Source organism: Protopterus annectens, chromosome 10.part0 (assembly GCF_019279795.1).
Source record: "Protopterus annectens isolate FY-2018-M chromosome 10.part0, PAN1.0, whole genome shotgun sequence".
In the NCBI taxonomy this organism is placed as follows: Eukaryota; Metazoa; Chordata; order Ceratodontiformes; family Protopteridae; genus Protopterus; species Protopterus annectens.
Window position 1 is genome coordinate 31,253,397 of NC_056744.1, and position 18,963 is coordinate 31,272,359.

Genomic DNA, 18,963 nt, shown 5'->3' on the forward strand with positions numbered 1-18,963 from the left:
GGATTATATCTTGTCAAGAATATAACAGCCATCCAGTTTCCAAAGCTCCAGGGCACCTTCCCAACTGCCAAACTGTCAAGCAGCTTGAGGTGAGATGATTAAAAGACAAATTTGAACACAAAACCCTTCAGGACTTTCCTGCCAGCAGCTAGAGGTAGACTGAGCCCTAAAAGAACAAGGTTAGGAATAACAAAAATAATTCTCCACAGCCTGGCATAAAAACACTCCAAAAAAGAAAGGGGAGATAGAGAGAAGGAGTGGCTACTACAGCAGTGATCATTTGACATCTATTGTGATGGTTAGTTCAATTTACTCAACTGTACTACATTCACCATATTGCTAACTGCTACTTTAGCCTTAGCTATATGGGTTCTTCTTATTCTTTTGGCTTTTTTCCAGTTAGGAGTTACCACAGCGGATAACCTGTCTGCTCATGATTGGCAGTGGAGTTTTATGGTGTTGAGTTGCCAGCCTGGTGCCCAACCTTCCACAGAAGGCACACACATGCACACACTCATGCCTACGGCCAATTTAGAGTATCCAATCCACATACAGCATGTTTTTGGGATGTGGGAGGAAACCGTAGCACCTGGAGGAAATCCATGTGACCACAGGGAGGACATACAGACAACGCACAGAAGGCACCCCAGCCGAGGATCGAACCAGAGAACCTCTTGCTGTGAGGTGGCAACACTAACCTCTGCACCACCGTGGCCACCCTAATTACCATAATTAACTGCACTTGTGAGGTGGAAAGAGAAGGGTCCAAGAACCCCTGGAGGATGGTACTAGTGAAGCATGATGTAGACCTAGATAAGTATATAAGAAACCAACTTGTGTTAACTGTTCTTCTTTGATAGTTATCATCCATTTTTATACAGCTCCAGTCATTTTTAAGTATATAAATATTCATACAGGTAGAATAGCCCGAGTTAGAGTATACATTTACCATATCTCATTAGCATTTCTCTTTTTTGCTTAAAATAAATCTTTATTTTACATTTTAATAATTTATGTACTTCTGTAGTTTTCTGTATATACATATAACACTTTTCTCTTTTTAGCTGTTGTTCAGTGGTTTCATTACTATTATGTAAGACTTTATTAAGCTGCATTGCATCATGCTATACGTTACCACTGGATAATCTCAACAACCACGGCCTTTCCATTTCAGAAATATTATATAGGTTTAGTTGTTCACCTAATAAATTATTAATAACATATTGGGTCTCCCCCTCCATGTATCCATTAATTGTGTGTGTCTCTAATGTGTTTTTTTCCTTTTTTTTAATTTTTTTTTTAAAACTTCAGACAACCACTAATAATACTCAATTTTGTGAAACTCTAGAGACATTTTCAAGACAATCATTGTTTATTCTATGCAATCCACCTTTTTTCTATCTTTTCCACCAACTTTCCCATTATCTATTATCCCATTTTTCTCTGGTCCCTTCTCTCACTGCCTTTTCTTTTTGTCCCAGCTGTGAAACTATAGCTTTTTCTTCATCTATAGTGGGGAGATTTTGCTGTTTCCACTTCTTTGTTTTTACTTTTATTAATCCCCAGCGTAATCATTGCCACTAAGTTCAAACTCATGAACTGTATTTGGCTATCCATTCCTAATAGTAACAGTTGTTTGTCAATTTAATATCCATTTTTACTACAATCTTTAGTAACTTCTCCATTCCTCCTTTAAATTCTGCTAGTACTAGATAGTCCCAGAAGATATGCAAATAGGAGGCATGCCCTGCCATACCTCAAAACCTCTTGGCAAAAGAAATCTGGACAAAACCAAAAATAATGGGGGGACAAGGACCTAAAATAGGGACAAATTTTAAATATTGTTTTTTATAAATTTAGAAAGTTGCTGGAATAAAAGGTTTTGTGTTCGCATGTTTTCTCAGAAGGAAATACAGTCTGAAACCCACATGTCTGTCATTATTTAGTGACTTCAGTCCTCATGGTTTACTAGAAAACCACAAATTTTCTGAGGAACAGACCAAACATATGGGGTACAAAATCTCGACATTCTGTGAAAATCTGGACAATTTTCACTGCTTCCTATCACATGTCTCCAACAGCTACCCTAACAGTCAAAATGTCTACTCAGCCTTGCTGGCATACAAAAAAAATGTAATGACTTCTAGGTGAGTAATTTAAATGTTCTTGCTTTCCGTATGTAAGGGATTTTAAGCTCCTCTTCCTAGGTGGTCTCTAGTATACTTTCCATAATTTCTTTTTCCCATCCTTCCTTTACCTTCTTATTTAAACCTTTGTCCTTACTGTTCCTATGGCTTTAGCTATTAATCCACTGTTCATTCTCTCCTCCCTTCTCATCTTGCTTACCTCTTCCAGTAACTTCCAATTGAGCCTGTTATACTCTTTTGCTTCATCTTGCTAGTGACCCTTGGTATTCCCACTCCATTTGTCTAGGTAAGTCAAACTTCTGTTGCAGTTCTTCTAAGGATTTCAAGTCATCCCTCTAAGTAACTGTACCCAATATCTTCCTCCTGTGTTTCTTTTTTACATCCTTAAACCACTGTTGTTCCTTGTGTGTCTGTCATTCTCTTTCCAGTTGGTATATTTTTATCTTGCATTGCCTCACTCTTCCCCCTTAAATAATCCCTTTCCTACCATTTTCATTCCCTCCAGTTCACTCATGTGCTCCAAAATAGCTTTCCATATGTCTTCACCCCTTCTGAGTTGTCTGTTGTTTTCCATATCAGATTCACTTGGCATTCTTAATAAATTGGCTAATTGACAGGCTTTTAGATAGTTACATAGCTCTAGGACCTTCATTCTTTTCTTCTTCTTCATTATTTATTTATTATTTTATTTATTTTACATTTGTTGACTGGGATTATCTGACTGAGCTGTGTAGCCCTTTTTCAGCAGAGGCCTGAAGAGAAAAGCTCCAGACAATTTACTATAAAGTTTAGACATAAACAATTTACAAAAAAATAACAGCAACATAAGCATTTAAAAGAAGCATAACCATTAGCATAAGCAATTAAAAAGTATTGGCAAATAAAGATGCAGAGGAATTAATACAATAGAAGTAAGTAGGGAAGCAACATGACTGAAACAAGATTATTATATCCTATGAACAGGGAGTAAGGATACATAGTATTATTTGTTGTCGCTATACTTCAGGTTTGTGTGAGAGAGGTGAGAGATGAATGATTTAATTAGTGGTGTAAGGATTATGCCTTCAATGAAGGATGTACAAATCCAAGGGAGGAAGTCACAGCAAGACAGAGATAAAGATAAAGAAGGGAGAGGACAATGAAGCAAATTAACATGGGGGGGTGGAGGATTGTCTTAAGGATAGCAGAGATTAATGGGGGAGAAAGCAGTGGCAGGACCGGTTGCTTTTTAGGTATTTCTTAGTGGCTGCTTTGAATATTTTAAGGGTGATTGAGGTACCTGATATCTAATGGCAACCTGTTCCAAGAGATGGTAGGATGATAGCTAAGGAGGTCACATCCCTGTTTGATCTTAGGTTTATAGGTTTGTAGGAGATTTTGATCTGAGCTACGAAGTGATCTAGTGGGAGAGTATTGTGAGATGAGAGTTGATAAGCTGGGGCAATAGGAATGAATATGTTGAATGGAATGAATAATTTGGAGCTGAGAAAGGAGGACCTGGTGAGGCATTTCAAGTTAGATGAAGTGTTTTAATGAAAGACAGTGATGTCATTTATATGTTTGGTAAGCTGCAAATCTGGCTACTTTGTTATAGGTTGATTCTAGCTTAGAAAGGAGAGAAGAGTTAAGATTTGTGAGATTTTGGGAGCTATACAATAGACTGGGTAGAAGATAATTATGAGAGAGTGTTACTTTTGCTTTGTTTGTTAGAAACTTCTTGTTTCTATATAGGAGGCCCAGTTTTAGATGAATGCAGTTATTAACAGCTGCAGTTGCAGTTATTAACATGTAGGTAAAATTTGAGTTGATCATCTATAATCACACCTAAGAGTTTAGTGCTGGATTCTACTGTGATTGGGGTATTATTGAGAGACAGAATAGTGAAAGTAGGTTTAAGGTGGTTAGCATTTTTAGGTAAGAATAGTAGGAGTTTTGTCTTTTTAGGGTTCAGAATAAGCTGGTTGTTATATAGCCAGGTCTTGATTGAGTTAAATGCTGCCTGAGTGACAGAGATGAGTGCGGAGGGGGTGTTGGCTATGGTGATGACTGCAGAGTTATCTGCATATTGTATCAGTGATGACTGAGGGCATAAAGTATAGAGTTGGTTAGTGAAGATGTTAAAAAGTAATTGGCCTAGAATGGAGCCTTGAGGGACTCCCATTTTAACTGAGAGAGAGGAGGAGAGAGCAGTGAGCCATTTCATGGACTGTAGGCGGTCAGTAAGATAGCTAGAAAACCAGGCAACAGTAGAAGTGGGGAAGTTTAGATTAGTTTAGTTAATAGAAGTGAGTGAGACACAGTGTCAAAGGCTTTTGAAGCATCTAGGAAGATGCAGGAGATAATTTTGTTATTATTTCTAGAGAAATGGTATTGAGGAAGGATGTGAGGGCAGTAGTAGTAGTACTATGTTTTGGATGGAAGCCATGTTGTGTTGGTGTAAGAAGGTTTTTGCTGTCATAGGTGTTGCATAACTTGCTTGTGAATGCATTTTTCCAATACTTTTGAGAGAGGGGATAGGACTGCTATGGGCCAGAAGTTAGCAACTTCTGAAGATTTACCTCCTTTATGTATTGGTAGAGTGTAAAATTCCTTCCAGATCAAAGGCACCTTTGAATCAGAGATAGAGCGGTTTATCAAGATAGATACTGGGAGTGCAAGTGAGTCAGCTGCTAATTGTAGGAAATAGGAAGGAATATTATCTGTAGATGTAGAGTAGGGTTTTAATTAAGAGAGTAAAGATTTAATGTAACTAGTAGGGACAGATTTGATAGAGAAATTATTAGAAGAATTTGAAGTAGACAAGGATTTGGAGAAGTTAGTAACATAGTTATTAATAGGGTTAGTTGTGTTTTGGCAGAAGGGTCCATAGTAAACAATTTAGAAATGGATTCAGTAATGTAATTGTTAAAGATGGCAGCAGTTTCTTCAGGTGTTTTCTTATGGCAGGGATTGGGTGAAGAAGGGTTCCCAGGATGCAGTATTTGGTTAGAAGGGTCCATAGTAAACAATTTAGAAATGGATTCAGTAATGTAATTGTTAAAGATGGCAGCAGTTTCTTCAGGTGTTTTCTTATGGCAGGGATTGGGTGAAGAAGGGTTCCCAGGATGCAGTATTTGGTTAATTGAGTTCCAGAATTTGTTAGGGTTTGATCTTTGAGCTGTAGGAGGGTTAAAATAGAATTATTTTTTTATCTCTAATAATGTGTTTCTTTGTTATATTTCTGCATTCTTTGTACTTTTATAAGTTGGTGGGAAGCTTGGTTTTAACCCATATTTTCAACATTCCTGTCTCTAGATTTTATTAGGGTGCAAGTAGCATTAGTTAGCCATGGAGATATTTCAGACTTTATACAGATTGTACTAAGGGGTGTGAGGCTGTTGAGAATATTAAGAAAGGTAGCGTTGAATGCGTGAACTGCTTCATCAAGGGGGAGTTGGGTTAGATTAGTCCAGTTTATTCTAGACAGTAGGGCTTTAAAGGTTTCAGAGCTGAAATTAGTTGTTTTGCGACAGGTTATGTATCTGTGTGGTCTGGTAAAGTGGGGAGTGAATCTAAGAACTTTTACTGGGACATGGTTGCTTAGGGAATTAGATATGGTTTCAGAGTTATGGTATTTGCAGGGATCAGAAACTAGTATCCAGTCTAATAAAGTACTGTGGGTGGTTGAATTGTTAAAATGGGTTGGTTCAGATATAAGTTATGTAAACCCATTTAGGTTAATAGATGAGGTAGCAGTAGGAGAGCAGAGGGTTAGCCAGTTAATATTTACATCCCCAAGGAGGATGGTTTCATTGGAGATGTGTTGTGAGAGATGCGAGAGAATATTCTCCAGTACAGGAATGTTGTCCTCTGGAGGACTGTAAATGGTTACTACAGTAATAATAATGAAGTTATTAAGTTTAAAGTTAGCTGTCAGAAGGTCAGCAGGAGGAAAGGATGGGATAGGTATGCTAGAACAAGAAAGAGTGAGTTGGTTGGAGTAGAGTATGGCAACTCTGCCACCTTTTTTCTTTTGGCGATCAAGGCAAATGATATTATATTCAGGAAGTAATATTTGTTTATCAAGGTGTTGAGGTTTTAGCCAGGTTTCTGTAAGGATGATTATATCTGGAGTGTGGCAGGCAACCCTGCATGGAATTCATTTAATTTGTTTAGTACACTTCTAATATTCATTGAGCAGAGTGAGATATTTGTTTTTTTTTTTGTGCATGTGGGGTGTGCTAATATAGGAGTAGAAGCATCATTGGTAGGGGAATGAGGGTTGGGACCTGGATTGGGATGAATGTCACCTGATAGGAGTAGGGCATCAGACCAAAAGAGACATTTTTCTTTGTATTTGGGATAGTAGAGTTTTTTAGTTTTTTCTTTGGGACTGCTGGATTGGGATGAATGTCACCTGATAGGAGTAGGGCATCAGACCAAAAGAGACATTTTTGTTTGTATTTGGGATAGTAGAGTTTTTTAGTTTTTTCTTTGGGACTGCTAAATTGGGAAAAAGGATTTTGATCTTTGGAAGAGGGGTATGCAAAGTAAAGATGTTTGAGCAGATAAGAAAAGACAGCAGAGAGAGTGAGAAGATGCCTGCATCAGTATTTGGACGACCTTTCTGTACAGGAGTTAAGTGGCAGTTATAGGAAGTAAGACTGTAGAGAAGTAAGGGACGAAGAAGGAAGAGTGTATGGGATGAGAGTCATTATATGAGTGAATGTAATAGGTATTAAAGGTAGGGGTATGAATGATTGAAAAAAGTATCAGAGTTAGGGGTGTTGGTGTAAGACTGGACATTTCCCATAGAAACTTTCTAATTATACTTCTAACTTTCCTAAAAAAAGTTTGAGTTACTACAAAACATCTGCCCTGGATATAGTAACTGTAACAGCATGTATGACATAATTATTTGAACTTTATGGTCTAACTCTAATTTTACTTGCTTCCATTTCTATATTTGTTGCTTAATTTTGCCCAGCATCCTTTTTATGTAATCTCAAGTGTTTCCTCTGCCATCTCTTTCAACCAGATTCCCAGATATTTTACATCTTTCCTTGTTTCCTTTATTCCTACTCTCTCAACTTCCTCAGCTGTCAGATTGCATCGCAAAAAATCCCTTTCCAAGAACCATACCACTTTCTCTCTACAACCAGTTCCTACCAGCCTCATAAAAAGACTACTGCACAAACTTAAACCATATTCTACCTCTGTAGTTAACATCCCTCCTACATACCTAAAATTAGCAGCTAACTCCATAGTATACCAAGTCAGCATCCTGCTCAATCAATCTATATCTGACTTCAAAGTACTTAGTACCTTGAAAAAGTCCCATAGCATCCCCATTCACAAAGGAGGTAATGCCGCTGAACCTACAAACTTTTGACCCATAACCATACTTTATCCCATCTCCAAAATACTTGAAAACTGTATTCATCTTCAACTTATGAAATACTTGCAGTAAAACAACCTTCTTACAAACATACAACATGGTTTCCATCCAGGCCATAGTACATCAACAGCCCTTCTAGCCTTTACTGAATCGGTAAACAAAGATAGAGATACAGGTTACTTTGTATCTGCTCTATTTCTTGACCTCTCAAAGGCATTATCACTGTCTCACATTCATTACTCATGAAGAGGCTCTATAACTTAGGCCTAAACCCACTCAACTCTAAAATGGTTTCACAGTTACGTATTCAATTGTAAACAAGCAGTAAAATGCTCAAACATTATCTCCCCCTTTCTACCTAACCCCACTGGAGTCCCTCAAAAATCTATCTTAGGACCCCTACTTTTCAACATATTTTTAAACGACATATGTACCACCTCTTCTAGTGGAACACTCATGCAATATGCAGATGATTCCACAATAATTTGCACTTCCCCCACACTACCCCAACTTCTCACTATTACACAACACATTTTCTCTGCCATAGAATCTGGCTCACTGATTGTCCGCTATTTCTTAACCCTAAAAAAACAAAGCTGCTTCTTTTCCAGCCAAAAAGCCACTCTAGTGACCTTCATAATTTCAAAATCCACTCTGCTGACAATACCACTATTGAAATCGTGTACCACACTAAACTGCTAGGGGTTGTCATAGACGATCACCTAAAGTTTGATCTGCATGTTCAACAGAATATAAAGAAAACCCACCAGAAACTTGGCACACTGTACAGAAACAAACACTCCCTAAAATCTTCTACCAAAATCACTCTCGCCAAAACTTTCCTTCTACCCCCTGGTGTATGGCGCACCTACACTTACCAACTTACAGATCTCCACTAGATCCAGAATGGAACAGTGCTACAACAAAGAGGCCAAGTTTGCCAAAAGTTCAACAACTAGAACACACCAGTGTACATCATTACAAAAATTAAACTGGCTAGAATTCCCCAGTCACCTCCTCTACATCCAGCTATTAACACTCTACAACACGGTCTACAAATCTTTTATTTGTCCAGTTCTAAGAAATGTCATCAAACCATACAACACAAACAGAACCCTTAGGTCTGGAGATAAGGAACTCTTCACTGTCTCCAAACTCTCTAAAACAGCTGGTCAAAGTCTATACTCTCACTGTGTTGGAAATGCCTGGAATTCACTCCCACAACCAATAAGACGTATTTCTAACAAAGTCGCCAGGCTAATCTCCTCCCTAGTCCAGGCTAATAACTCCTTCACTCTCTCCCTACCTCTCTCGTACTATCCCTACTTCCCAAAATCTCTCCTCCACTCTCATCCTACCTGGTACATTTCCCTCCCTCCTGCTATTCTGTCCCACACTCTCTTCCTCCCACTCCCTCTTATATCCCTATCTTCATCTAGCTGATCTCCTTCATCTATGTATGCTTACCATCCATGATGTTAATGTGATAGTCAAATGTTCATACGATGTTTTACCATCTACTATGTAACAATGTTTCGTCATCTGCCTCACCACAATGTATATACTATTTGTATTTCTATTTTATTGTACATACTGTGTTTACCTTCTACTTATAAAAATGTTTATTCATCTGCCCCATATCAATGTATGTACTACTAGTATGTCTATTTTACTGTTATTGCTCCTTTAATATTGTGTACTATACTACATGGCTTGCACTGCTTATAGAAGTTTGTATATTACAATCTGTAACTGGAGCTTTCCTCCCCAGGCCTGTGCTGAAAAACAGGTTCTTTCTGATCCAGTCAGACCATCACAGTAAACAAGTGTACAATAAATACATAAATATATAAATAAATAAAATGAATACATTTATAGCTATTGCTTGTGTTTTTCCTGATTTATCTGATGCTGTTTTCTTCACAAATTTCTGATAACCTCCCCTAATTTTTAACACCAGTTTCTGGGTCCCTCAATACCACTACTTTGTCATCTGCATATAATTGGACGTTTCTCTGCCTGTCTTCCCGTTAGTATACTTGCTCTGGGCGATTCCTTATTTGCAATGCCAATGACTCTAAACAAAGAGAAAATAATAATGACAAGAGGGGGCAGCCCTGTCTTGCCCCTCTTTCTAGTACAAAGTCTTCTGACAGTCTTGCCCTGAATTTCAGCCTGGGTTCCCCCTGGCTTTGGCTCCTTTGTACCAAACATGATTATCCATTCTTTTGGAAATCCCCAGTCCCTCATCAGTTGAAATAAGCAGCTGCCCTTGACTCTGTTGAATGACTTTCCGTATCCAACGAGAGGACAACTGGTCTTTTGTTTTTCTGCTGTGCATTCTTTAGTATCATCAAACGTTTTAATAAGTTATCCACTGTCCTCCTCCCCCAGATAAATCCCATTTGACCCTCATGGATTATCCTAGGCATTACTCAGTTAACTCTCCACCATGATGAGGGGGACAATCGATCTTTACAATCATTATGTATTACTGTTATTACTGCTTCTGTCCAAGACCATGGACCACTACCTGCTGTAGTGCGACCCTGGAGTTAGTATATATAGTAAGGGGGTGTGTGGGGGACACCGCTCCCACATTGGGGGGTGTGGGGGGGTGTAGCCCCCCCTACCTATTTTAAATATTTTAAACTATATACACTGATACTTGCAATTCCAATAAATTACTCTTTTCTGAACATAATATATATCCAAACTATGTGGGGGGCTACGCCCCCACACCCCCCTTACTATCTATCTATCTATATATATATATATATATATATATATATATATATATATATATACTAACTCCAGGTTTGCACTACAGTGGGGAAAAGGCCATTTATAACTTTCAGTGAAATGTGTTTATTTAAAATTTCTGATTATTATGTGCAGTGTGATCTGAGGATAATGCATTTCATCATTAGTTATGTTGTTATGTTGAAGTGTCATGATATTTGATAGACATTTCATTTCCTTTATTATCGTGTGTCTATTTTTATTTCTTTGTACACAACCTAAGCATTTGTGTTATTTTTCTTTTAATTAGTATTCTTAACTCTCACATATGTTATCCTTACCTCTCTGTTTTCTGGGCAATTAGTTGATGCCACTTTTGTTAAACTTTACTAAAACTTTTGTGCTGGTCAGTCATAATTTGTTAATAATGTGTTTCAACTCCATGTCATTTGGCCTGTCTGCAGTCAGGTGGTTTAATAGTTATGTTACAAATGGTTCTTTGAAGTTAAAGGTGGATCATATTTCTATTCCAGTGCACCTGCTTTTTCTAGAGTACTCCAGGGGTCAGTACAAGAATAAAATCAACTTCTCTATTTTTTAGTGTTCAAAAAAAAAATCTCCCCCTTTTTTAACCCACAAGCTCCTGAACCAATTGTTAAAGGTATTCTCCCTCCCCAAATTGAAATGGGATCCCCCTTGTACCTTAGTTTTCTTCACAAAATTTCAAGCCACAACAAATTCTTATAACCATCTATTTAATTTGATGTAGTCATTCTACTGTTTCCAAATGCACAGCCATGTCTTTTGTTAACTAAGTTCCTATAAAGGAAGCAACAGGTCTTCTTCTTACTAAAAATAGTCTTTCATCTTTTCCTGGTTAGGGGTCGCCACAGCGGAACTCCGGTCTGCTAATGATTGGCAATGGAGTTTGACGGTGCTGAGTTACCAGCCCGACACCCAACCTTCAAAGAAGGCACACCCGTCATGCACGCACCTACCTGCATGTCTTTAGACATCACTTGATTGCAAGGAGGACATGCAGATTCCACACAGAAGGCACTCCATCCGAGAATCGAACAGGAAAACCTCTTGCTGAGGGGGCGACAACACTAACCGCTGCACCACTGTGGCACCAGCAGGCCTTTTTCTTACTATTATATACAAAATCATCAGATAATTATGCCACCTTAACTGGTCACCAAGCTTCATTTTGGCATTACATCATATAATCTTCAATCCCAAACTAACTTTGCCCTACTGTTCCAAACAGCAAATAATTTTCTAAGTTCTTGAGATGGGGCTTTTTCGATTCTTACTCCAAAACTCTTGAATCAATTGTCTCCTGTAGTCAGACATAATAAATACATTAATGAATTCTGGTTTATAGTGAAAGATAGTCTAAAAGACAGATCTTCTGCTCTTGATTTATACAAGCCTCAGCAATTTAATGTTTTTCTTTCTACTTAATCTCTCATATTTAATTTTTGTAAAACTTTAATTCTAGTAATACCCGTCTCTTTTGCTAACTATCTGCTGCTTGTTGATTACATGTATATGGCCATTTATCATGTTAATATTGTAGCCCTGTATATGTATTTAGTATATATATATATATATATATATATATATATATATATATATATATATATATATATATATATATGTATATATATATATATATACATATATATATATATATATATATGTATATATATATACACATATATATATGTATATATATATACACATATATATATGTATATATATATACACATATATATATATATATATATACATATATATATATATATATATATATATATATATATATGTATATATATATATATATATATATATATATATGTATATTGGACTTTATTATTTTGTTGTCCTGTATTATAAAAACATTGTAAACTTTGACGTGCCCTTTTGATATAATATGCATGTCTTTTGCTCTTTTCATGTGTTTGCTTGTAGCTGTGCGCAAAATGTTTGCCCTCTTATAGAAACTATTAAATTCTGACTTTCTGTAAACGTTTTTGCTCTTGCGAGACTAGCAGTGAATCAGTCCACTATAACTAACTACCTAAAACATTTTTCTGAAATCTGTGACGATGGACATTTTCTATTTGCTTATAGGAGGTGCCTCCTGCAGTTCTCAGGACCGGAGTTGTGGACCTTTGAACAGCAGAATTGAACGGGTGAATGTTGGGGAGTACATGATAAAGCTGAAGTTGCCATACCTTCCAATGTTTCCCCTTCTCTGATATACTGCAGTACTGTAGTAAATATATAAGGAGAGGCAAGCAGATATATGGGGAGCCAGCACCCCACATCAGGGTTTTAGGGTTCCTAAAGGTATAACATTGGGATTCAGAAATCACTGTTATCTACCAGAATTTGTCAGAATCACAGTTATTTTTAAAATGGTTGGGGCTTGTGGGACCAGGCATTGTACTTCTGACACAAATCTATTTTTTTTTACTTGCTTTATCGAACATACAGTCAACTTTAAAGACCCACTTTTGTTTTGGTCATTTAAAGTATTATAATTTATTTATTAATGTTCACAGGTTTCTTGCTTTTATTTTATTCTTCACAGTGGAAAATACAGTCTTGTAGATGCTGATTTATAATACCCATTTCTGTTAAGGATTTTAGAATTATTTTGTTTTGGCCTCTATTCTGTAATTGCGTACTACTTCTCTGGTATAGCAATGGTTTTGACTGTGCATATATTAATGACCCAGATATGCACCCTGTTTCTAGCCTATGTCTGACTACTACATCTGGAAAATATTTACGGATTTCAGACAGTTGCTCATCTCGACTTTCATTAGTTTTCTTTTTCTTCTTTTTGAGAGACACTGGAGTCCAAAAGATAAGACACCAATGCATCAGAACGTAAAAAAAATATTATGTTACAAGAGGGATGTGCCATTTATTTTTCTTCAAGTTATATAAATGACAACCTCCAAGTGTCACTGCACCTTGGAACAAATGCTGAAAGCTATTTGGAGCTTATGGTAATTATGATCTAAATGCATCATAGTCTTCCAGACTGCATTGCTTCTAACGTATCCCATTTTCCTAGAATGAATCTCTGTATAGTGTTTGAAACCTTTCAGTATATCTTTCACTAGGATGGAGTTACTGTGCAATGTTGAGCGGTTCTCATTTTCCGTTTGTGTGTTAAGTAATGGTTTGCCCACCTGTGTATATATTTGGTAAAATCTACATGCAGACCTTTTACTATAGGATTTGAATTATGAGTTGATAGTCTCAGATGATTTCTATTCCACTTGCATACTGACTTTTTCTTTAAGCTGATGTGTGAATGCATTCATCAGTAGAGACTGCTTATTCTATGTCCCATAAGGATTGTGTTTCTAGCATTAAATCTGAATCTTCAGTGAATGGTAGGTAGATTTGCATGTGGTCTTTCCCTACATGCATTATTTTGACTTCTACTTTGGGCACTGGGGGCCGGACTGGGAAATAATGATGTCCCAAGGGACCCAAAAATTTCAAATGGCCTGAAATTCTCATGTATAGGACTGTTGAAGTCAGGTCAGTATAAAACTCAATACCCCTGAGCATGCTACCCTGTATACTACACCTTTGATCTGCAATTGTAACTCACTACATTTAATGGAATTCCTATCATTCACTGGTGTAGGTGTTAAAACATCTAGAGATTGTAATACTATAATAATCCTATACTTAGATCGACAATGCTGAGTCTAGATAAATGGAAGGCACTGTTCACATAAACCTGATCAAACCTTTCTTAGTAGCTTTGTTGCCATTTGCAAACAGAATACTCATGGCGTTTAATTAACTAATTCTGTTGCACAGGTCCAGTTTCTGTCATAGCTGGGAAATAGCTATTTTTCTAATAGGCTGTCTGACAAGTTTATATAAGACAGAGTTGGAAAATTAATTGTAATTAAAATATGTATTTTCATGACAAGTAATAATTACATCTTTCAGTCAGCCAAATAACTAATTAAAATCATCTTGGGATTTAAAATTAATCTACTGAATTCTCTGTTTGTGACACCTGTGTGTGTGTGTGTGTGTGTGTGTGTGTGTGTGTGGGGGGGGGGATTAAATTATGTCATTTGTATTAGTCTCTATATCTGCTTCTCCCATATTTCAATAAAGAAGCATTTGATTCATTAAATCTGCTTTCTGCAATATGTAAACCTGTCTTGTCATATTTTTTTGTTTTGTTTGTTGTAATCAGGAGTTCACAACTAAATAGCAAATATAACTATTGTCTGGTATTTTTACTTATATGTATCTCTCGCTTTGAATGTGTTAAATGTTATATTCTGTTTCTTTAAGTGCCCAGCATCCCTGCTACCAAAGTCATTTCTCTTTATTAGCTATTTTTACCTAACAGTAAATCATGATATTGAGCTCCTGCAGGTTTTACCTAGTAGGATTTTGTATGGTTGTTTAGTGTTTCTGTTTTCTCTTACTGTACCTTTTGTCACTGATAATTCAGATGCACGTGAGTTGTATCACTGTCGCCTCTGTTAGCTGAAGCTCATTTTGCAAAGTTAAAACAGATTGTAACCTGCTTTGCACTTTTAACTGCTGAACTTTGACTAGCTTCATATTTTCTTTTATAGTTTTTACTGTTTTTACATTGATATTTTGGGAATTATATTTTACTGTTTAGTGCATGCTTCTTGTAATACAGGAATGATATAAAATAATAAATTTATATATAATATATGTAGGCCATTATTTTGTGCCTGCAGAAATAGCTAGGGTGGGTACCACATCTCTCCCTTTAATCAAATTCTCCAATGGAAGAAATATGTCAGAATATGTAAGCAATACAGACACCGCCTTAATGTAACTGCTTCAAAATTCATACTAGTCTAATGTAATGTTGCACTTCCTTTCATTTTTTGTTGGCATTGTTTATGCTATACTCTGTAATACTTTGAAACTCAGTCAGAGTAAAACTTTTTTTTTTTTTTTTTTTTTGCAACTACCCCAGTAACCTTTAACTAACTTTATATTTCATCATTTTATTGCTCCCTTTTGAAAAACTGCTGCTAATATTTTTTTGTTTGTTTTTTTCTGTTAGTTGAAATATCTGACATGCCCACCATACGAGGGGTCTAACACCAACATGACATCCACAGCTACTGCAATAACCGCCACCACCCAGATTATGAAAACAACAGAACAAAGGTCTTCTGAACTACCTCGCATAACATCACCTTCTGCTTCTAAACCCAGACCAGCAACTTTCAAACCACCTATGACACAAACTCCAAAGGTCTGCAAGGATCCTATAGTTCAAAGTTTGCAAGTAATCAGCAAATCTCCAAGCACACTAAGTCTGAAGTGGGAAGCCCAGCAAGAGAGACCTAGACTTGGCTTGGATGTACTGTTTTTTTCCAAAGACACAAAGGATGCCTCAGGTGGTAAGAGCCATATTGGAGAACAAGCAGCAGTCCTGACAGGTCTGTCACCTGGGACATCGTACAAGATCTGTGTTGATCTGACTACCGAAGCAAAAAAGTTTTGTGCTAACTCCGTAACTCCTCAGTGTGTTGTAGCATCCACACTGAAATCACTGCCATCGGATCAGCAAGAAAAAAAGGCTGTATCCCATGCATCTACAGGGACAGCTGGGACAGCAGTGGCTGCAATATTTTCAGTTATAATTTTTGCCATTACTGTCCTTGCTTTAATATTTGCTTGGAAAAAGAAAGTGTGGAAGATAGCGTTTAGACAGTTCCGAAATGAGGCTCAAAACTAGGATTCGGGAGTATCTGTTACAAGTGCAGGCTACTGTGAAATAACATGCAAGCAAATTGTTTGGTATGTGAAACATGTCATGAAAGGGAGTGGTGAACTCACATGAAAAGAATAATTTGTAAAAACGTGCTTCAGTCTGTATTGTCTTTGAGCAACACATGAATATGAATGTTTATTTTTAAATGCCAGTATGTTGAATAAAGTACTGTGGAATATACTCAGTCTCAATTTTAGACAAATTATGTACTTTGAGAACCTGAGAAAAGCTAAAATTTACGAAGGATGGAGAACTGAAATGTTGCCAGACATCCTCATAATGTGAATGATAGATGTAAGATGTGATATGTTAGAAAAGAAATCTTGACCACTTCCTAAGCTAAGTGATACAAGTAAATGCATTATATTTACTATCATAATACTAATCATCCAACATTTAATACTGTGCTGGACCTTCTTTACCATGATTTATATAATGCATAATAAAAGGCTGTATGTCAATGATACGTAGTGAGAAGAGGGATGCATACTGTGCTGGTTAGTCATTGCTTCAGGTGACTGAACACAGTATATACAATACTTATTTCTAGGACCGGAGAAATTATAGTATCCATGCTGTCTGCTGTGTACTGCATTAATATAGTTTTACAATTGCATATTTGGAGAAAAGTGTAAAAATACATCAAAAATGTAATCCAGGTGCAGTTTTAGTAGATAAGATGATAATAATTTAAGAAAACAGGCTGTTAAAATACACTGCAGATCACTAATATTTAAATATATTTTTCCTTGCTATGTTATAAATTATATTATTTCATTGTACCTCAGGTATAAATAAATAACAACCAAAACAGCTTTGTTTATCAGTGGACAACTTCTCATTGTCTTTGTCGTATGATTTGTTTTCAAGATGTAAATGATGTTGCCTTTCTGCCATCTGGTGCTTTATATATAAATGATTACTGACAGTTAACTACCACTAAAAAATTTTCTAAACATGTTTGTCCTTCTGGTCGTACAGCTGTACCAGTGGTGTGCATTTACTGCATGGTGAATGCCGATGACATGCATTTACTGCATTTACTGCATGGTGAATACCAGTGACATGCATTTACTGCATTTATTACATGGTGAATGCCACTGGCATGCATTTACTGCATTCCTCATGCTATCCTATTGTTCATGCCATCTGGAACTCTCCTCCTGCATGGGAATGAAAAACAGAATGTTTAGTAACAGCAGAAGGTTCATTATAATAATATTTAATCAACTCATTTCCATACGATATCCCATTATGTGGTACACTGCTCAATCTTTTCTGCAGCACAGACTTACCTGTTTATGCATCCCTGCAGACTGAAAACCCTTATGCAGCTTCCTGTTGTCAAGAAATCCCCTGTTTTGTTTTAGTTTCATTTATTTTCAGTATTTAGAAAAGATGCATCAAAATATGTAAAAAATAAGGGTGATGTGTGTGTGTGTGTGTGTGTGTGTAACTGTCGTTTATGCATGGTGCTGCAGAGTTTCTGCTTTAAAACTGTTTTCCACGTTGAACAGTAGAGGTTATTATCAGTACTATGTTCATTTTGAATACATATGTGTTCATGTCTGTGTGAAATCATGAGTACACTGCACGTACCATTTTGTGTATACTCAAACTACAGATGTTCAATGCAGGAGCCTTAGTTATGCATGCCTGAACAGACACTGAATGTGTTTTAATTCCTAATCTGCGTTATGAAAAATGTGTATGGAATGAAGGCTGGTTATGTATGCTGAGGTATGTTTCTGCTGTTACTGAAATATGGCAAACAACTCAGAGGACATGTTTTTTTAGAGAAAAATTATTTTAAACACAAAACCTTTAAAGTATCATGACAGCTTCCAAAATGTCATGAAATATTCTAAAATATTTGTCCATGTCTCAGCTTGGGAAATGTACCACTCATATTTTTATGCTTCTAACAAATGCTTCTCCAGCAGATACTGTTTCAGTATTAGACTTTAAATTTCCTGACATGCATATAGTATGATTCTGAACAAGGAAATCCACAGACCCATGCTTCTGTGCATGTCCTCAGAAAGGACACTTACAATGTTAGCTGAGAAATTTGTATGGAAGGTAACAACTTAACATAAAAAAACTGTATGGCTAATATTGAACCATGAGCAGGAAAAAAAACTATGTACCAGGACTTTTTGTTTCCTCCTAAATTACAAAAATATGTATCTCTGCTCTCTTCTGTGTCCACTTCATTTCATACATGTACTCACTTGGTTAGCATCGTTACCTTTGCATTAACAATGGTCATATACCAAACTGTTGGCATATAAAGATATTTGCAGTCTTTTAAGTTTGGATTAAAATCATAACTGTGCAAGGCTATCATTAGAATTGAAACCTCTTCTCTTGATCCATTTCTCTTTTTGCCTAGTCCTTTCGCTTTTAGCTGCTCATTTCCTATCATCTTACAGTTTACTTGAGAAGTCTTTGCTAGACTTGACTATGTTGTTCTTTCTATGATCTTTTTTCATTTATTAAAGAGGAAAAAACAACAGCGGAGGTGGAACACCAAACACCTCAAATGCCCCATCGCTGAGTAGCACATATAAATAACAGTAGACTAGCGGTCAGTAAGCTATTATTTGATACTGGAAACACCACAGGACTGAGGTTTCCAACTCTATACCTACTGCTTGGCTCATATCCCAGCATTAGCATGGTTGTGAATCACAGTGGAGTGGGCTGCATTCTTAACATTCTGCCTTTTGGATGAGTTGTCAAATAAGGTCCCATCCACTTTTAAGTGAATAAATCTGAACAAATCCAAAAATAATGGGGGAAATAAAGGCCTAAAATCGGGGACAAATTTTAAATATTTCTCCAGTAAGTGTCGAATGTTGCTAGAATAA

The 18,963-nt window shown here is 36.6% G+C and overlaps 1 protein-coding gene across 1 annotated transcript in view; it reads left to right on the plus strand.

Annotated features, from left to right (window-relative positions):
- Positions 1–16,903, plus strand: part of LOC122812921 (chondroadherin-like) — a 61,326-nt gene extending 44,423 nt beyond the window's left edge. Inside the window, exon 3 of the mRNA XM_044084979.1 lies at positions 15,374–16,903. Coding sequence (XP_043940914.1) covers positions 15,374–16,054 — 681 coding nt within the window. The 3' untranslated portion in view covers positions 16,055–16,903. The remainder of the gene's footprint in view (positions 1–15,373) is intronic.
- Positions 16,904–18,963: the final 2,060 nt, after the last annotated feature.